This window comes from Capricornis sumatraensis, chromosome 2, assembly GCF_032405125.1.
Source record: "Capricornis sumatraensis isolate serow.1 chromosome 2, serow.2, whole genome shotgun sequence".
Lineage (NCBI taxonomy): Eukaryota > Metazoa > Chordata > Mammalia > Artiodactyla > Bovidae > Capricornis > Capricornis sumatraensis.
In genome coordinates this window covers 209,691,479-209,712,720 of record NC_091070.1, presented here as the reverse complement: position 1 = coordinate 209,712,720, position 21,242 = coordinate 209,691,479, and the positions used below count along the sequence as shown (strand labels likewise).

At 51.1% G+C, this 21,242-nt stretch overlaps 1 protein-coding gene across 1 annotated transcript in view; it reads right to left on the bottom strand.

The window, feature by feature from the left end:
- Window positions 1-571: 571 nt before the first annotated feature.
- Window positions 572-21,242, bottom strand: part of GRIK3 (glutamate ionotropic receptor kainate type subunit 3) — a 240,443-nt gene continuing 219,772 nt past the window's right edge. The window contains exons 13-16 of the mRNA XM_068963655.1: window positions 18,804-19,021; window positions 7,513-7,735; window positions 6,747-6,997; window positions 572-766 (exon numbers count right to left, since the gene is read on the bottom strand). Coding sequence (XP_068819756.1) covers window positions 572-766; window positions 6,747-6,997; window positions 7,513-7,735; window positions 18,804-19,021 — 887 coding nt within the window. The remainder of the gene's footprint in view (window positions 767-6,746; window positions 6,998-7,512; window positions 7,736-18,803; window positions 19,022-21,242) is intronic.

The window sequence follows — 21,242 nt, the reverse complement described above, 5'->3', positions numbered from 1 at the left end:
GTGGTGTCAAGTCCAGGAGATCAGGACCATGTGAGCAGCCCCTGGGGGACGAGTTCTTCCTTCTGACCAGGCATGTGGGGTGGCTGTCCTCCAGCTTCAGCTCCCATTGGCAGCCAAACGATAGCATCCTTTTCGGTACCCAAGGTCTGTGTCTCTGGTCTCATAGTCAAGTTCCAGAAGGGCTGGCCTCGTGGGGAAGGAGCGGCAACATGAGAGCTGTTTCCTGTTTCCTTTTCACCCTGCAGGGCCATGGTAGAAACTTCTGACTATAGACGAGAGTTGAGGGGCAGGTGGATTTGGCCTGAGAGAGGCGTGTGCTTCCTTTGGCCTTGGCTGTCTTGGTTGGCAGCTTTAGAAACCCATAGAAGAAACAACAGGAGGGTGAAGCCCAAGCAGCTCGCCTAGGGGGCCTGCTGGTTTCCTGGTAGGTAAGGGCAGAGGGCTCCTGGCCCAACAGGCAGGCAGCAGCTCTGGTCCCCAAGTCCAGCGTGGGGCTTGGGGATGTTCCTTCCAGTCTCCTTTGCTCTCCTCCGCCCTGCCCCCAGGCCGGCGGTCCCCACCTCACCTGTGCCTAGGGGAACACGGGGGCCAGGGATGTGCTGCAGGTCATGCTGTCTTTGCCTGGAAGCCGGCGGTCATTGAACGTGTGCATGTTGATGACGGCGTCAGTCTTAACCATCATGGGAGGCTGCGGCTTGTGCTTGACCCGACGCTGGCAGGTAAGGGAGAAGCGGATCTCGTCAGCCACGGTGCTGCAGAAGGAACGCTGGGGTCGGGGGTGGGAGGGGAAGGAGCACAGGGGTGAGGCCCGCCGTGGAACTCCAGCCAACTCCTCCCCTTCCTCCCAAAGCCTGTGCTAAGGCCGCCGGGTTTCCTTCACACGTTTACACCACCCGCCCTCTGCCCCCTGCAAGGTGATGAGTGTGGGTTGCTGTTTAGTCGCTAAGTTGTGTCCAACTCTTTTGCGACCGCGTGGATTGTAGACTGCCAGGCTCCTCTGTCCATGGGATTTCCCAGGCAAGATTACCGGAGTGGGTTGCCATTTCCTTCTCCAAGGGATCTTTCCAACTCAGGAATTGAATCGCATTTCTTGCATTGGCAGGTGGGTTCTTTACCACTGAACCACTAGGGAAGCCCAGGTAGTTTGGAGAGCAGCTTACAAAGCATCACGTCCTTGTTTGGAATCTAAGGTGATATCATCTTAGCCCCATTTTACTGATGAACAAACTGTGGTTCTGACTGGCATGCACATTAAAGTCTGAGTAGTTTACCCGCCTGACTGTTCTCCACTAGCTTCTGAGGGCAGGAACCAGCCAGTTTCATCCTATGAGCCCAGCCTCCAGCTCTAGGCCTGGCTCAGAGTCAGGGCTTAAGAAACACGTGATGAATATATGGATAACCTCTGTGAGAGGGGTTCCCATTGAAGGGAGGAGCCACTTTGCTCCCATTCAGGAAAGCCTAATGTAGATTTCTCGATGGGGAGGCAGGTCCCTGTAGGGCTTTTTCTGGCTTGGGTCCCTGTGGGTGTCCAAGAGGGACAGCTCAAGGGCCCACTGCCCATAGGTATCTGATGGCAGGGGCTTCTATGAGACCAGCTGCCAGAGGCTGTCCCATGGCTTGTTGAGAAGGCAGCATGCTGTCAGTGTCTCAACTTGCCCGGGGAGGCCTGGGCATCAGCACTCAGACAGGTTGTAGGTAGGTCATGTGGTACTGGGGAATGAGGACTTGGCTTTGAATTCTGACTCTGCCTCTTACCCTCTGTGTGACCTCACCAAGCTTCCTCTTGCTCCTCCACTAAATGCAGGACATCTTCCCTCCTTACCTCCCCTCTTCATTCTGTGACTATTTACCGAGACCTACTCTGTGCCATTTTCATACTGTTCATACTCTTCATGGGGTTCTCAAGGCAAGAGTACTGAAGTGGTTGGCCGTTCCCTTCTCCAGTGGACCATGTTTTGTCAGAACTCTCCACCATGATCCGTCTGTCTTGGGTGGCCCTACACAGCATGGCACATAGTTTCATTGAGTTAGACAAGGCTGTGGTCCATGTGACACTGAAAGATGAACTCCCCAGGTCAGGAGGTGCTCAATATTCTACTGGAGATCAGTGGAGAAATAACTCCAGAAACAATGAAGAGATGGAGCCAAAGCAAACACAACACCCAGTTGTGGATGTGACTGGTAATAGAAGTAAAGTCTGATGCTGTAAAGAGCAATATTGCATAGGAACCTGGAATGTTAGGTCCACGAATCAAGGCAAATTGGAAGTGGTCAAACAGGAGATGGCAAGGGTGAAAGTCGACATTCTAGGAATCAGCAAACTAAAATGGACTGGAATGGGTGAATTTAACTCAGATGACCATCATATCTCCTGCTATGGGCAAGAATCCCTTAGAAGAAATGGAGTAGCCATCATAGTCAACAAAAGAGTCCGATGAAGTACTTGGATGCAATATCAAAAACAACAGAACGATCTCTGTTTGTTTCCAAGGCAAAGCATTCAATATCACAGTAATCCAAGCCCTGACTAGTAATGCTTAGGAAGCTGAAGTTGAACAGTTCTATGAAGACCTACAAGACCTTCTAGAATTAACACCCCCCAAAGATGTCCTTTACATTATAGGGGACTGGAATGCAAAAGTAGGAAGTCAAGAAATACCTGGAGTAACAGGCAAATTTTGTCTTGGAGTACAGAATGAAGCAGGGCAAAGGCTAATAGAGTTTTGCCAAGAGAATGCACTGGTCATAGCAAACACCCTTTTCCAACAACACAGGAGAAGACTCTACACATGAACATCACAAGATGGTCAATACTGAAATCAGACTGATTATATCCTTTGCAGTCAAAGATGGAGAAGCTCTATACAGTCAGCAAGAACAAGACCAGGAGCTGACTGTAGCTCAGATCATGAACTCCTTATTGCCAAATTCAGACTTAAATTGAAGAAAGTAGGGAAAACCACTAGACCATTCAGGTATGACCTAAATCAAATCCCTTATGATTATACAGTGGAAGTGAGAAATAGATTCAAGGAATTAGATCTGATAGACAGAGTACCCAAGAACTATGGACGGAGGTTCGTGACATTGTACAGGAGGCAGGGATCAAGACCATCCCCATGGAAAAGAAATGCAAAAAGGCAATGGTTGTCTGATGAGGCCTTACAAATAGCTGTGAACAGAAGAGAAGTGAAAGGCAAAGGAGAAAAGGAAAGATATACCTATTTGAATGCAGAGTTCCAAAGAATAGCAAGGAGAGATAAGAAAGTCTTCCCCAGTGATCAATGCAAAGAAATAGAGGAAAACAATAGAATGGGAAAGACTAGAGATCTCTTCAAGAAAATTAGGGATACCAAGGGAACATTTCATTCAAAGATGGGCTCAATAAAGGACAGAAATGGTATGAACCTAACAGAAGCAGAAGATATTAAGAAGAGGTGGCAAGAATACACAGAAGAACTATACAAAAAAGATCTTCATGACCCAGATAACCACGATGCTGTGATCATTCACCTAGAGCCAGGCATCCTGGAGTGGGAAGTCAAGTGGGCCTTAGGAAGCATCACTACGAACAAAGCTAGTGGAGGTGATGGAATTCCAGTTGAGCTATCTCAAATCCTGAAAGACAATGTGTGAAAATGCTGCACTCAATATGCCAGCAAATTTGGAAAACTCACCAGTGGCCACAGGACTGGAAAATGTCAGTTTTCATTCCAATCCCAAAGAAAGGCAATGCCAAAGAATGCTCAAACTACCACACAATTGCACTCATCTCACATGCTAGTAAAGAAATACTCAAAATTCTCCAAGCCAGGCTTCAACAGTATCTGAACTATGGACTTTCAGATGTTCAAGCTGGATTTAGAAAAGGCAGAGGAACTGGAGATCAAATTGCCAACATCTGTTGGATCGTTGAAAAAGCAAGAGGATTCCAGAAAAACATCTATTTCTGCTTTATTGACTATGCCAAAGCCTTTGACTGTGTGGATCACAATAAACTGTGGAAGATTCTTAAAGAGATGGGAAGACCAGACCACCCAACCTGCTTCTTGAGAATTCTGTATGCAGGTCAGGAAGCAACAGTTAGAACTGGACATGGAACAACAGACTGGTTCCAAATAGGAAAAGGAGTACTTCAAGGCTGTATATTGTCACCCTGCTTATTTAACTTCTATGCAGAGTACATCATGAGAATTGCTGGGCTGGAAGAAGCACAAGCTGGAATCAAGATTGCCAAGAGAAATATCAATAACCTCAGATATGCAGATAGCACCATCCTTATGGCAGAAAGTGAAGAACTAAAGGGCCTCTTGATGAAAGTGAAAGAGGAGAGTGAAAAAGTTGGCTTAAAGCTCAACATTCAGGAAACTAAGATTATGGCATCTGGTCCCATCACTTCATGGGAAATAGATGGGGAAACAGTGGAAACCGTGACAGACTTTATCTTTTGGGGCTCCAAAATCACTGCAGATGGTGACTGCAGCCATGAAATTAAAAGACTTACTCCTTGGAAGAAAATTTATGACCAACCTGGACAGTATATTAAAAAGCAGAGACATTACTTTGCCAACAAAGGTCCGTCTAGTCAAAGCTATGGTTTTTCCAGTAGTCATGTATGGATGTGAGAGTTGGACTATAAAGAAAGCTGAGCACTGAATAATTGATGTTTTTGAACTGTTGGAGAAGACTCTTGAGAGTCCCTTGGACTGCAAGGAGATCCAACTAGTCCATCCTAAACGAAATCAGTCTTGAATAGTCATTGGAAGGACTGAAGTTGAAGCTGAAACTCCAATGCTTTGACCACCTGATGCAAAGAACTGACTCATTTGAAAAGACCCTGATGCTGGGAAAGATTGAAGGCGGGAGGAGAAGGGGACGACGGAGGATGGGGTGGCTGGATGGCATCATCGACTCAATGGACATGAGTTTGAGTAAACTCTGGGAGTTGGTGAAGGAGAGGGGGGCCTGGTGTGCTGCAGTCTGTGGGGTCTCAAAGAGTCGAACACAATGGAGCGACTGAACTGAACTGAGCTGAACTGAGCTGAACTCTGTGCCAGGCACTTCTAGGTGTTAGGCACATAGCAGTGAAACAGACAGACAAGGCCCTAGCGCTCAGGGAACGCTGATGATGGGATAGAAACAGGTAATAAACATGTGGGCAAATAAATAGCTCCAGAAAGAGTTAACTATTATTAAGAGAATAAAGCATTGAAATGGGATGGAGTTGGGTAGGGAGGGGCGATAGGTGGGAAAGACTACCTGAGCTTCAGCTGAATGCCCAGAAGACTCTAAGAATATGGGGCTCTGTGGGAAGCACAGTGCAGGGTTCTGGAACAGAATGTGCAAAGGCCCTAAGGCAGAAGTGTGCTTGGCTGGTTAGGGACTAAAAACGTGGCCAGTGTGTGTGGAGCAGAGTAAGAGAGGGGAGAGTGGGAAGGAGGAGGCTGGGGAGGTGGGTAAGGACTAGATCCTATAGGCTTTTTAATGGAATTTGGAGCTCATTTCAATTGTAATGTAATTCTAATTTAACCTAAAGGATTTGATTGTTCTTCTTAGATGAATCATAATTTTTAAAAACCATTCCCAATTATTGGACATTTAGGTTTTCTCACATTTTTTTTTTTTCACATTACAATGAACACGTCCATGAACATTCTTGTCAATAAAATTGCACATGTTGTGGCCACTTCCATTGGGTGCATTTCTAAAAGTAGAAATTGACTGATCCAAACATGTAGCCTCCTTTAAAGACTCTGGCCATGCTGCAGAGTTACCTTCCAGAAACTTTCCCTCTTGGACTCCCCCGGAGCAATGTGGTAACATGTGCCTTTTCTCACACCTGTGTGAACTTGAACACCAAGAATTACCTTTGCCCTTCCTCTTTGCTCACTCAGGCTTACTGATTAGAAACGACTCCACTGAATTTTGGGTGGATGTGTAAGTGCATCTTATACAGAAGACTTAACCACAATCTCCTTCCACACTTGCCCTGTCTCCCTTTGAACTTCCCTGTGAGAAGAGCTTCCCCACAGACCACTGGCCCTCCACTCAAGGTGCACATTCAAATCACTCTGTACACTTTCTTAAGAAGCCAATCCCAGAGGTCACCACAGACCAATTAAAACACAGTCTCTGGGAGTGAGGTCAGGGTATTAAGCACTTAAAACACTTCTCCCTGTGATTCCAATTTGCTACTGGGACCCGGAACCACTGCTCAACCATACGTGAATTAATCAGATGGGTTGAACCTAGCAAGCTTGGGCTAGCCCTCTTAACTCTTTTTCTCTGTTAAACTTTTGATTATGGAAATTTCCAAATATATGCAGAAGTGAAGAGAACAGTATAATGAACCCCTATGGTAAGCATCACGAAGCATCCACAATTACCCTGGAGGGGTTTATGCAGGGGAACGACATGGTTCGAATTAAGTTTTAAACAGGGCACTGGCTGCTGTATGGAGAGCAGCTGGTGGAGAGGAAGAGAGGAGGCAGGAAGACCCGACCAGAGGCTAGTGCGTGGTCCAGCTGGGGATGATGGGCATGGCCTGGCATGGAGCCAGCGTGATGGGGAAGCGTGCCGAATGGGGCTGGAAGGGCTTCCTGGTGAACGGGATGCAGAGCGGGCTATGGGGGGAGGGGTGGGATCAGACGCCACCTTGCACCTGGCACCTAAGGAGTGTGAAGCCAGTGTGGTCCCTGATCTGTTCCGTCCCTTCCCAGTGCCCGCTCCCGTTCCTGGAGGTTTACCTGCTCTCGCTCTGCGGTCTTGCGGAGCTTGTACACAAACTCGCCCACAGCCACCAGCACAGACAGGACCAGCCCGGCGGCTAGGACGATGAAGATGCCCCCGATCTTCTGGATGCCCAGGGCGCTGGCCTCTTTGTTTTCCTCCTCAGGACACCCGCTGCCCCTCCACCACTTCTCCTTCATGATGTGCAGCTTGTCCTCCTCCTGGAGCTGCAGGATGGCAATGGTGATCTTGTCCCGGTACGGGGAGCCTGGGTGGGGGAGAGGGGACCCTGGCCATCAGCAGCCTTCAGCCCGGCTGTGCACCCCTGCCAGCACCCTGGCTGGGGCTAGCCACCATCACTAGCCCTCTCAGCACGCTCTTCCGAAGGGGGCCCCCAGTGCCAGGAGGCCCCTCTTTTAATCCATCAATGGTGTCTCCACGAATCCAGGGTGGAGAGTTTTGCCTATGAATCCCTGTCCCCGCAGGCCTCTGGAAGACCCAGTGTATCTGAGCTGCCTCAGCAGGGGTGAGGTCAGAGAGAGGAGGCAAGACCTTGAACTGACCCCCATCTCTGTGTCTGCCCCCAGGTCTCCTCTTCCCAGGCCGGCGCTGACCTCATGAGGCTTGTGGCTCTGCCGTTTTGTTTCTGGGCTGAGCCCTTTCAAGGCTCAGGGGGTGATCTGAGAGAGGGAGTGGGAGGCCACGTGTGCGCAAGAGTGAACCTGGGGGTCTTGCCCACCCTCTGTCCCCCGCCGCCCTCCCGTCTGTGGCCCCTGTGCTCACCCATGGGCGTGCCGATGCCATAGCCCTTGGAGTCGATGAGGCCCCCAATCTGGGTGAGGTTGCAGTTCCTCTGGGTGACGTACTCGATGGTGGTCGATTCCATGAGCAGCGCGTAGTCGGCCGTCAGCGTCCGCTGGATGCCCTCCTCGTTGTTCTTCACCAGCGCCGAAGGTTTGCTGCTCATGAAGGCCCACATCTTCTCGAAGGTGGAGATCTTGGATTTCTGGGCCATGGGGAAGCAGTGGAGGTGATGTACGCACAGCTACTGAGCACACAGGGACCAAGCACTGCTCACTCTTCGCAGGCCTGGGTCACTGAATTCTGTGCACAGTCCTTAGAGTGAGTGAGTTCCGCCCACTGCTCAGATGTGGAAACTGAGGCCCTGGGAGGGTATGTCCTCAAACACATGGCATCTGATCGTAAAGCTGGGAGTCAGGCTCGGGCCCACCCACATGGAAACCCTTGACTCTTTGCTGTGGCACAAGAGGTCTTCAGGCTTTTCTTAAAAAACTTTTTTTATTTCTCTAAGATTTATTAAACAATTAAACACAAGCAGGTCATGTTCCAAGTGCTTTGCCTGCATGAACTCACTGATTCTTCCCCATAGTCAGAGGGGGCAGGCATGGGTTGGCCAAAATTTTGTTTTGGTTTTTCCACAGCATCTTATGGAAAAACCCAAATGAACTTTTGGGCCAACCCAGTAATATCACTAGCTCCAGTTTACAGATAAAAGAATGGAGTTTAGCTGTGCCTCAATTTGGCTGACTTACTCAGACACAAACTGGCAAAACCAGGCTCTCTGACCCCAGAGTCCATGCTCCTAACCACTTAGCTTCACTGCCCCTTAGAAACCGCTGTGAGGGTGGCAGGGAAGGTGGGTGGATGCTGAGGAGGGCAAAGCTCGGCGGATTCTAGGCCCCCTACTCCCACTTCAAGCAGTCCCTCTTATGCACCATGTTCCTGGGGAAGGTTTGTCTCAGGCAAGGGTTCCTGTCTGTTCTCCATCAATATAGTGAAAGAGAAGCAGGGTGAGCATTGCTGAGAGGGCAGGAGAGTAGGGGTAGTCAGAGCAGGTGGTCTGGTGGCCCCCTCACCCTCTGGTTCCAGCGTGTCCCGGGCTGGATGCTGCTGCCTGGGTGGAACCAGCATCCTTGAGAACAGGCTGGTGAGTGGGCTGTTGTGCTTGATCCCCAGCTGGGGGCACTCAGGGAGAGCCTGGGGCCAGGAGAGGTTCAGTGTCTCTTGCTGCTGGAAAGGACTGGGCAGAACAAGATGCATGCCTTCATGAGATTTCTTGGGATCTTAGTGTCTGCTGGCTGCCTGCTCCCAGCAGGGATCAGCCCCACCTCCATGCATCCCAAGGGAGCAGGTGGCTCTGCAGTCCCCACTGTCCCTGACTTTTTCTGAGTCTGGCCATGCCCATCTGTGATATCGGCCTGTCTGACTGGCACCTGGCCCAGCTCCAGGGTGCGTGATGGCATGGGTGTGCTCCAAGAGGCTGCTGTGGGGTTGGGGGAGAAGGGAAGAGCTGTGACTGTCAGGAGTGGGGGGGAGGGGGCTGGGAGGACAGTGGACTTTCTACTCCCCAGGTGCCTCCTAGTTTTAAGGGCTGTCATTCCAAAAGTGCCTGGGCAGGGGGGAGCCCCAGAGCAGCAGGCAGCTCCTCACTCGAGATTCCACCTGAGCCCAGAATCTCCTGAGTGCCAGTGATGCTGCCTTTGGGCATAGGATCTGAGGGCACCTTCACAGACACTCTCCTCCTGCAAATTTATCTGCCCTGAAGCCGAAGGTCTGGGAGGGCTCGGACGCCTGGAACCCCTCAGTGGGTTCCACTGGAGCAGCAAGCTGGCTGATCCCACTCCTGCCTATCCTCAGCCTGTCCCATGATCAGCTATTCCTGCTCCTCAACTTTTTCATCCTCCCATAGCCCCAGATGCTCCCCACCCCCACCCCACACTTAACTATTCTTGCCCTCAAGAACATTCCTGATTTTCAGCTCTTCGAACTCTCCAGATGTCTCTTATTTTCTAGATAACTTCTGCTATCCAGACGCTGCCTCCTCCAGCTTCTCCCTCGGGTCTGCTCTCACTCTGTCCCTTTTCCTGCCCAGATTCTCATAGCCTGAAATGTCAAACTGGCTCCAGTGATCCCTGGAGTGCGGGCTGGGCCCAGTGACTTGCTTTTAACCCCTGCCCCCAGGAGTGACGGGCTTCCCTGCTAGCTCAGCTGGTAAGAACCCACCTGTAATGCAGGAGACCTCGGTTTGATCCCTGGGTCAGGAAGGTTTGCTAGAGAAGGGATAGCACCACTCCACTATTCTTGGGCTTCCCTTGTGGCTCAGCTGGTAAAGAACCTGCCCGCAGCGCGGGAGACCTGGTTTCCATCCCTGGGTTGGGAAGATTTCCTGGAGAAGGGAAAGGTTACCCAATGCAGTATTCTGGCCTGGAGAATTCCATGGACTTCATAGTCCATGGGGTCGCAAAGAGTTGGACACGACTGAGTGACTTTCACTTTCGTTTTTCCACGAGTGATGGGAAATCTCACACCTGACATTAGGTTACAGGAGAGGCTGACTTCTGCCTTGCTTGTGCTCTCTCTGGCTTGCTGCTCTGAAGGAAGCTCACTGGTATGCTGTGAGCTGGCCCGTGGAGAGGTCCACATGACAAGGATCAGAGGGCAGTCTCTAGCCAACAGTCAATGGGGAGTCAGAAGCCCTCAGTCCAACAGCCTAGGGGGAACTGACGGCTGCCGACTATTACTTGAGTGAGTTTGAAAGGTGGACCTGGAGGTGCAGCGTTAGCCAGCACCTCGATCCTGGCCTGTGAGAGGCCCTTTGCAGACGACCCGGCTATGCTGTGCTGATTCCTGACCCACAGACTGAGAGGTCATACTATTATTGTTTAAGACACTAAGTTTGGGGTAATTTGTTATGTAGCAGCAGGTAACTGATATACTCTCTTACACGCATGCTGACACAGGCTGCTTTTATTCCCAAAATAGTTGCTTTCTCAGATAATCAGTTGCAACTATTCCTCTCATAAGATTATCCCAGTCCAGTTATTCCTGCTTGCCGGGGACACATGGCCTCAGGCACTCTGCTTTCTCGGTTTGTTGTTGCTTAGTTGCTAAGTCGTGTCCAACTCTTTTCCAAGCCCATCAGGCTCTTCTGTCCATGGGGATTCTCCAGGCAAGAATACTGGAGTGGGTTGCTATGTCCTCTTTCAGGGGATCTTCCCAACCCAGGGATTGAGCCCAGGTCTCCCGCATTGCAGGCAGATTCTTACCACCTGAGCTACCAGGGAACCCCGAGCCATATAAAAACTAAATGCTATTCTCTCATCAGTGACTTCAGCACCTCAACTCCTTTTCCATCCCAGTCTCTCCTGCTTTCCAAATTGTCCTTCTTCTCCTAGAGGTGGGAATTAGGAGTGGCTGAGGCCTTCAGGGCTCCCCTTATATCTCCTAATGTATCCATCCATCTAACTATCTATCCTTCCATCTACATATCCATCCACCCACCCACCCATCTATTCTCTTACTCGTCACGTTCATATTCTCACCTAGTCTCTCTCACGCTATCTACACACCAATTCATTCTACGGACTATACAACTACCCACCCAATCTTTCACCTATGTATCCATCCATCCAGTACCCACCCATTCTCTTATCCACCTACCCATCACCAGCCATCCTGGCACCTCTTCACCTCACCCATCTTACCCACTCATTCTCCCCACAACTAGCCATCAGTAACTTGACAATGAACCATTCAGGGAGCCTTGTCCCATTCTCTCTGTGTCAGAAGGGGAGAACTTCTCCTGTTTCTGGAAACCCTTCCCTGAATCCTCTTCCTTAACACCCCAACACCTAGTTCCTCCTATACATAGGCCTGCCAGACATCAAAACATAAGCTCTTCCCAGGAACACCCCATCATAAATGTAGACAGAAATTTCCCTTGGAGGCTGGAGGGGGCAGGGACTGGTATTGGGGCTGATGGGCTCTGACGCCTGCAGCAGGTAAAGGACCAGGATGAGGAAGGTGGGAAAGGACACCAGAGAACTTGGGCCAGTTCAGATGAAAAGTAACAATAAAGCGGGAAGCTGGCTGTGATACTGATTTCAATAGTTTCGGCTCTCCCGGCTCCAGTGTCAACAAATTCACTACCTCCATCACCTGCAGGCAGGTGAGCCTGAAACCTGCCTCCCTAGACAGGCCACCTCCTGTGTTGTCTCATATCTTGGGATCCCCATTTTCCACAAAACCCACTCATGGTTTCTAATTCCCCTTAGATTCTGTCCCGTCCTTGAGTGATAGTCCATGATTCCAAGTATATCCCTGGGAAACTTCCTTCTGGTACCTCGGAGGCAGGGAGGGTTACAGCCAGGGCCCTTCCTGGAATCTCGGCCCCCTCTCCCACCTTCCTGGGCCGGGTCACCAGAGGTCCGAGTTCCATCACTGGCCCGAGTAGTCACCACCCCAGGGGATGGCCCCACATTACTATGGCTCCAGTGCAATCCTGCCTGTCCCCCAGCTCCAGTGGGAGCCTTAATAAGCGCTGTTTCAGGGCCAGTCACCCAATCAATTAATGGAATCGTTTGGAGCAGCTGATACAGGGCGACACGCCAGGATGGAGAGGCTTTTTTTATCAGTGAAATTGGCAAGAAAGTAAGTTTCAGGCTCACGACTTTCAATTCTAGCCTTCTCAAAGAAGTAAATTGATTTTCCCCAACTGAAGATATTTAATCTTGAGAATTTAACATTTCTGTACAAGAAAATGTATATAGGTATATATATAAACATAAATCAATTCCAAAGGGAGCTGAATCTCAGGGAATGTATGCGGGGAGGCAGTGGCAGTGTGATTCCATGCGAGACCTTGGGTATTTTCCATACTGGAGAGGAGACCTTTCCCCAGATTAATTGGCTTTCTTATCCGTGGATGTGGAGTCTTTGGCCTTATCGGATCCACATACTCCAGCAGTTAACCATGTCTCTTGGGTTATTTTCATGGGGATCAGGGGGCTCCTTGAGGGGGCTCTGCCCACCTTCCCAGCACAGACTTGCCGATCCTCTGGCCTAGCAGCTGCTTCTACAGACTGCATGAGCCCCTGAGGCTGGCCTGTGCGGGTGAGAGTCAGGAGGTAAGGGTTGCAGACTGGCCCCTGTAGGGAGAGTGAGGAGGTGAGGGCTGCAGGCGGGGGATGGAGGTGATGGGAGAGCTTGGTCCCTCTGCATGGACTCTGGTGTCACACTTACCTGGGTTCAAATGCCAACTCCTTCTGTGACCACAGGCAAGTGATGTTACATCTCTGAACCTCCCTTTCCACATGGGTAAAATAGGGATACACTTAGCATAGAGCTAAGTTCCTAGGATGTGCTTGATGAATGGCTGGCATCATTCTATCTTTTTAAGCCTCGTTAATTCTCTGTAAGGCTCAGTTTTCTAATCCAGAAATTGGGGATAATAATTTCTAGAGTGCAGAGTTCCTATAGAAATGAAATGACATAAGACTCAGTGGTAGAAAATGCCAGGGCTGACAGGGTCCAGGCAGGGATACTGTAAATACAGCTGAATGGAGTTCTCGTAAGCTGGAGAGGGTGAGTGCCCTCTTGGCTCCCGACAGTCTATCTCTCGGCATGAGTGCTGGTTCAGTGACACTCCATCTTTCATGTTTTCAAGAAGCTGGATATGTGATTATTTTTAATGCAAAAATCTCCCTATTTTAAAATGCTGATCACTAATTAAACTATATAAGAAATATCTGGCCCCTAAAATCATATCTATGGGCTCAACAGGGCTGTGTATCACCGAGAATAAACAACAAAAAGAGCTGACATTCCTTGCATGTGTATCCGGTGTCAGGTATGGCTCGAAGTTGTTTATATAAATTATCCCATTTAATCTTCTCAAAAATCACCTCAATGGGGGGGGGTGCGTGGAGTATCATTATTATACCCATTTCATAGGCGAGAAAACCAAGGCACAGAGAGCTCACCAGTAACCGAGTCATTCTCAATAACATCCCATCATCCCCGGGCTGACCCTGCACCTGTTACTGCCCCTCGGGCTGCCTGCTCTGGGTCTCTTCTATTCTGAGGGCCTCTGGGCTCCCCTGAAGTGCTCGGCTCTGTGCAGAGGTAGACAGCCGTTCTGTGACAGAGGCACCAATATCCTCCACAATGCCGCCCGGACCTAATCTGGAGGAACCTGGAAGATGAGAGGTTCTCCAGGTGTCTACGGGCTGTGGTTTCTCCATGGGGCTCCTGTTTGCCTCAGGAGGGGACTACAGGGAAAAAGGAGAAAAGGAGCCAGCCCGTTTGCCCATCTTCTGGGTCAGCCACACGGAGGGACATCAGAGAAGAAAGCCTTTGCCTCTGTGTGCCTGGCCCTGGTATATACGGTAGTTCATTGAATCTCCTTGCTAATTGTGGTGCAGTGGGACTCAGAATCCATGTCATCCAGGTGAGCAGACTGAGGCTCAGAGGAATAACATGACTTCCCCATGGTCACCCGGCAGAGACAACAGCCAAGACTCGAGTCCTGGTCTGTCTGACTCTAAGACTGATGTGACTTGACTGTGCCAGGCTGCACCACACCCAGTTCTGCCTGGTCACTGCATTTCTGTCCTATTCTGCTTCTGCTAAGTGCCATCAGAGAGGCCAGCAATCAGCTCAGGAGGAATTAGAAGCGGAGCTCGGGGGCACCCTCCTGAGACTTCCAGCCCAGGGCATAGTCTGTTGAGCAGCTGGAAGGTGGGAGTTGGACTGGATGGCCTCTCCAGGCACCTTCCAGACTCAGTTGCTAGCATAGGGCAACACTATGGCCTCAGTGGGGCCTGATGGTGCCAGGGACCCTGGGAGCCTGGAAGTCTTGGTCCCCAGCTCTGTCGCTTTCCTAAGCAGCTGTGGCTCACACACAGTCTCCCATGTGTGATGTCTCTCCTACCGCGAGACCAAAGAGGGCTAAATCCTTGGAGAAGCTGCCTTCCGACACCCTCTCTCTTCAAAGCTCCCCAACCCTCCCTGCCGAGAACACGCTTTCCCCACATCCTCCTTTACATTTTTGCCTACATATTTTTACAGCCAAACAGCGCTTTCAAAGGCCTCCTTTTTTATCTCCTAATTAATTTTTATCTTCCAAGACGGAGGGAGCACAACACAGGAGACGCTGTTTGTGATGCTTGCTGCTCCCTGACAACTCTTCAAATGAAATTTCCTTTGGAATGATGGGCTGCCTCCAGCCACGCGTCTCCCAGGCTACAGAGTAGGGGGCGAGGGATCTGCAGTCCCCCGAGAGACCGGCGCCCCACTTCCTGCTGTTGCCATCTTTGGATGGGGATGCGTCCTCTCCCTTGAGTGCTCCTCTCCATCAGGGGATGCTTTTTAAGACAGTTTGCAGCTTAACCTGGAAACAGGCTAACCGCAGAACCAAAGTTCATCTGCCCTGGGCTCTGGAACCTTCAGGGGTGCTCCCTGCTGGGCCCTAGCCTCACCATGGTCTCTTGTGTTTGCTCTACTTGCTTCCTGACGTCTTTTCCTTCCATCCTTTAATGCAACAACGGCATCCGCTCGACACGTAGTATTTAAGCAACTACGATGTACCAGGACTGTTCTAGGCTATGAGTATACGGCTTCACTCCTTCCCCCAAGGAATTCTTGGATGGTAGCTGGCTCCTTGAAGAAATGCTATGGATACAGGGACAAAGAGCACAGGCCTTTGAGCCAGCCTGCTGCTGCTGCTACTGCTGCTAAGTTGCTTCAGTTGTGTCTGACTCTGTGCGACCCCATGGACCGTAGCCTACCAGGCTCCTCCATCCATGGGATTTTCCAGGCAAGAGTACTGGAGTGGGGTGCCATCGCCTTCTCCGTTGAGCAAGACTACTTGGGCTCAAATCCCAATGCTGCGTTTCACCGGCTGTGAGATGTGAGGCAAGAAGTATGAACTCAGGTTACTTTTGGAGCCTTCCTTTCACCATATGTTCGATGTGGGGGTGATAATAGTGTCTGCCTTCTAGGGATGTCATGAGGATGATAGGTGTGAATACAGATAAAGTGCTTAGAACGTTGCCTAGCGCACAGTAAGTGCTCAATAAATGTTACCGTAATTGTGGACTTTGCCAGTGTCTCCAGGACATCTAATGGCAACCTCTGGAGCCAATTCCTGTTCAACCCTAGTGCCAACCTTGCAGTACACACTCATGGGCAGGGGAGAGGCCCGCCCCTCCAGGAGAAGACCCTAGAGGGGATGTGGGAGGGGCAGTGTGTGTGCCGACAGAGTAACCGACCATACGTCAGCTCCACTGAGCCTCGATCAATTCACCCAGCCCCTCTGGGCCTCTGATTCTCTAGGTTAAACTCAGGTTTCCTTCCAGCTCTAATTTGAAAGCTACCATAAGGAGGCTACCCCTAGGCCCGGTACAGGTGCGGGGGAGGAGGAGGGCTTGGGAGTGGAACGTACGACTAGGCAAGGCAGGGTAGGGGTGGGGCAGGGAGGAAGGAAGTTTGTCCAGGGACCTTCTGGGAGGATCTTTGCTTCTAGCTTATCATCCGAGGTTTAGCCGCACTCAGGTTCCTCTCTGCCTATATGACAGTCCCATGGCTGATGCCATTGGTAGGGAGGCTGGGCAGGAAGCACTTCATTTGAAGTAAAGCAGGAGACAAGGTGGCCAGATAGCAAGCGGAATTCACTGGCAATCAGGAGAGTGAGGAAGGGGTGCTGGTTCTTCAGGGGCTGTGCAGTTGCTCTTCCTGGCCCAAGGCCCTGGTGAGCCTGGGCCCTTCCGCCCCAGCATCCCAGCTGGGTGGTAGCATCTGCGTCCCTCCCCTGCCCTCCTCGCTGCACCATTTGCAGGGAAGGTGGGTGAGGGCGGCGCGGGCTGCGGGAGGTGCTGCTTGATGCCGAGGACAGCAGCTCGGTGGGGAGCAGGGACCGGGTTCTTGGAAGCCAATCTGAGCATCTTACATGGAGGGAGGCAAGGGCATCCAATCAGCGCCAATGAGCCTGCACTGGGCTTATTTATGCTGCTTCCCTTTGATCGGGAGCTCTGCTTAGAGACGGGCTCATGTGTAATGCATGAGGGATGCTCTGGCATAGTCAAAGGGCTGGGCCGCAGCCTGGGGATTGGCAGGAGCAGGCGTGTGCGTGTATGTGCACACACACACACACACACACATACATGGGCCCATCCCCCCACTCACACTTATGTAAGCACACCCATGGGGACATTTAAGCAGACAGACATGTGTGCACTCTCCACATACATATACATGTAGACACTCAAGCTCATACTTCACACAGTCATAGTCACGTGTCCACATGCCCAGATCACAGGGACACAGGCACACATGTGCTCACCAGCGCATATATGCAGACACTTGTGGTCAAGCAGAAAGACATACGAGCACCCAGACAGGCTGACTCGTGTGTAGGCACACATGTGCATATACATATACACATCATATACTGCTCCATGCACCGTGCATGCAGTCACATACTCACATACTTGCTCACCCTCATGAATACATACACAGCGTCCCAGAGAGCCCCTAGTGTGCTTATGACAGTGCTTTATCTCCCCTTCACTATAAATAAATACATGGGGGTGACCTCACAGGAAGACTGCGTTTGCCAGTAGCAGCATTCCAGAGGGGAGTCTGTTTCCTCTCGTTCCTCCTCACTAAGCACAGAACTGCTTCTACTTTTAAGAAGGGATCCCTGTGGACTGTAGCCTGCCAGGCTCCTCTGTCCACGGAATTCACCAGGCAAGCATACTGTAGTGGGTTGCCATTCCCTTCTCAAGGGGATCTTCCCGACCTGGGGATTGAACCAGGCTCTTCTGCATTGCAGGCAGATTCTTTACCACCTCAGCCACCAGGGAGAGCCCATAACAGGCGAGGTCAGGGTAGCATGTAGGGGAGGGGAATGGGGTGCAGGGGAGGGGGAGGAGAGTGGCCATGCCCAGGAGGTAGAAGGCTTTCCACCCAACCCCTTCCTTCTCTCCTCACTCAGGCCTCACTGGAGGCTCAATCCATCACTCAGAGGCTTAGCCTGGAAGGAGGCAAGGGCTAGGGGATGGGGAACCAGGGCCCAGTGGAAAGGAAAACACCCTAGGCTTTCAGACTGACTGAGTGCAATTGACTACTAAATAAATACATGAATGAATGGACTCAGAGCCACAGAGGTCCCAATTCTGACCACTTCTGAGAAATCATTAGTGATTCTCAAAGTGTGGTCCCCGGACCAGCAGCATCAGCATCATCTGGGAACTCATTAGAAATGGACATTCCAGGCCCTGCCCCTGGATCTGCTGAATCAGTAACTGCAGAGGTTGGGACCTGGCAACCTGGCATTTCCTGAGCCTTCCAGGTGATCTGGACACACACTGAGTCTGAGAACCACGGCTTAGAACATGGGCTCTAGAGGAAGGCAGACCTGGGCCAGACCCAGGCTGCTTCAGCTGTGAGTCCTTGGGACAACTCGCTTAACGGCTCTGAGCCTTAGTTTCCACACATGTGAAATAACTGCAATACCTACTTCACGGGATTTGTCATGAAGATTAAATGAAGCTCAGCGCAGTGCCTGGCCCACTGTGAGCTCTTAGTGGTGCCAAGTATAGTTATTATTACCTTAATTTCCTGGGGAACATTTATAGCTACTGGTAGTCAGGGTCAGCCAGTTTCCTAAACCCTCAGCTACTCTTGTAGAAGGTGAAAAAATGTTAAGGAAGTGAGCCAGAGCTTTACAAAACAGGAGGACGCAACGAAGTCATGGCCAGATCCCCACAAAAGCAGGAACCTAAGCAGGTGACAGAGGCTTTACCTGGACACCAGCATTCCACGAGTGTAACATGCTGGTAGACATCCGTAAATGCTTGCTCAAGTTTTAAGCCTTCCTTGGAGGATGCACCCCTGCTGCCCTCTCGGTGTTGCCAGCTCACCCCAAGCTCAGGTCAGCCTCTTGGAGATGAAAGCCACTGAGATGCAAAGCCAAGAGCAGGGAGCCTACTGGCCCCAGGGCCTGTTTGTGTGTTTTCTGGGCCATGCTTCTCCTTCCCCCTTCTCCAGCTTCCTTTGATATTCTCCTCTGATGATTTAGGGAAACACAGCATATTCATGCTGCTTGTCCCAGGTATGGAAATTTCTAGGATCTGCACTGGGACCCATCCAGTTAGCCATATCACTACAGCTCCCCAAAGTCAATTGTTCCTAAATAGGGAGGGGCTGAGCCCTTGGGATTTCTGGCTCTGTGTGATTAAGGAAGGACAGTGAAGGGAGGGAGAGGGTCTCACCTTGAAGAAGGTCATGGTGGCCCCGTCTTTGACTGCCCCATACTCGATTTTGGTTTGCTTGGCCAGGTCATCCGCAGAGTCTATGGGCGATTCCATGCGCTCCACGGTCAGAAAGGCAGCCAGGTTGGCCGTGTAGGAGGAGATGATGATCAGCGTGAAGAACCACCAGATGCCACCAATGATGCGCGTGGACAGGGCTTTGGGCATCAGTTCAGACCCTGGGAGGAAGGAGGAGACACGTGGTCCCTGACAAGGCCCAGACCAGGGCCGCTCGGTCCTCGGGGTCACAGACTCCACTGATCATCTAGTAACAGCTGAGACCTCTTCCTTAGACCAGTGGTTCTCGAAGTGTAGTTCCTGGACTGACAGCATCACCTGGGAACTTGTTAGAAATGCACACTCTCAGGTCCCACCCAGGACCCACTGAATCAGTTACTTTAGGGATGGGGCCCAGCAATCTGGGTTCAGTAAGCCCTCTAGGTGATCCTGATCTGGGCTAAAATTTAAGAACCACTGCTTGATAAAAAAACACACAAGCAGAATATTTATTTCACAGGCATGTCAGACGCTCTGATGCATATCTGTGAACCACACGTGTGGTCCCAGGTTCTGAACACCTGAATGTGTCCCACGTTCAAGAACCCCTGGGTTCTTGAGTAAATCCTGCCCTTAGCTGTCTGTGTTTTCTTGTGCCCGTCATTTTCTCTCTTTGGGACTCAGCAAAGCATCGTCCTTCTCCTGTCCCAGCCTCACGATACTGCTGCAATGACATAATTTGAGGGGGAAAGTGTGTTGGAAATGTGAGTGGTATACAAATATAAGATTGCTATACGATGCTTTGTAGGAGGAGAAAAATCAACATTTTTCGAAGCTCTTTGCCGAAATAGAAAGAGTACCGATCATTCTTCCTTCCCGACCTTGGGTGCGGAGCACAGTTTAGCTGAAACCTTTTAACTGAAGTAATTAACTAGGCGGCTTTCAAGAGATTTAAATAGCAAGTGACTCCTGAACTTTCCAGAATATTTGGACCTGCATCTGAAGAGCGTCTGCTTTGATATGGATGATTTTTTTTTTTCTCAAAGAAATCACTCAAGGGAGAGTTTTTCAAATACATAACCATTTTTCTCCCTCCTAATCAAAACCTCGCGGGGAATACATCAGGGGCCAATGCTTTGAATAGCAGCAGGAGGTGGAAGAGAAGCTATTACTGTGTGGAGGGGCCTTCAGGTTCTTTCCTAACTGCCACTGAGCAGAGATGATGGACAGAGCAGCAAGGTGAGGCTTCAGGACGCTCATTAGTCGTGGGGACAGAATGAGGTGGTCCCCCTCAAGCTGCCTGTCACTTCCCAGCTGCCAGAGACCACTCCCCCACCCCCACCCCAGCCTCATCCGCCTGGCCCTCCCACAAACAAGGGGCTGGAGGTGCCCCCAAAGGGAGAATCACTTCTTTTAGTTGTTTGCTTGGCGAGCTCGATCAGGCTCTGTTGCCTCTGTCATGGCTGAGAGTTTGCTCGGGTCCAGGGTCCTTCATTCACAAGGCTTGGCAGGTCGTGGGCCCTCAGGACGCGCTGAGATAACATCAGCCATGCATGCCTGAGGCACTTGCTGGTAGACATTACTGAGGACCAGGGTTTGTGCCAGGCCTTGAGGATACACACGTGAGGGAGGGACAGGGACAGTCTTTGCCCCTTGTATCTCCTTCCCTCCCTGGCCCCCTTTGTCCCTTTGTGGGGCCCTAACCCAGGCAGAGACTTTGGTCCTTGCCTCCATCCCATTCCCTGAGATAAGCGGCTCTGACAGTGACTCCGTAGACAAGAGGCAATCAGGATTTGGCTCCTGGTCATCAGGGACTGTGGGGGTAGGGCTCTTCTGGGGCTCTTTCCTGGCTGGGGTCCCCTCCTGACTGCTTGTCCTCCAGCCTCCGCTCCTTGCAGGCGCTCTGCTTTCTGAGATATTTGAGCAGCTGCAAATCCTTCCAGAAGCTAGGCTACCAGCGGGGAGTGGGGGTGGGGGTGGTGGTGGTGGTGGTGAGGGGGCAGGGACCCTATCCCAAACCTCCCTCAGGAGGATGTGAGAAAAATGGCATCCTTCTGGGTATACCAGGTCTGATGCATTCAGGCTAATGGCCCCAACACAGATGTGCCCCCTTCCTTCTACTGGGCTCCCAGAGCTAGGCAGTCACCAAGTCCAGTCCCCGCTACATCCTGAAGTTCTCAAAGTCCATCTCTGGCCTCCACTCCCGCAGCCACTACCCTGGCTCAGGTCTCACCATCTCATTTCTGCAGTGGCCTTCCACCCAGCCTCCCTGCCTCCAGGCTCCCTCCATCCTCAGCCCAGCTTTGCTCAGGCAGATTCTGCGGTGGTGAGAATCAGGGGGTTGACTGCAGGTTGACTGCAGGATGCTGTATGTCCATCCCAGCTGGAGCAGGAGGGGCTGGG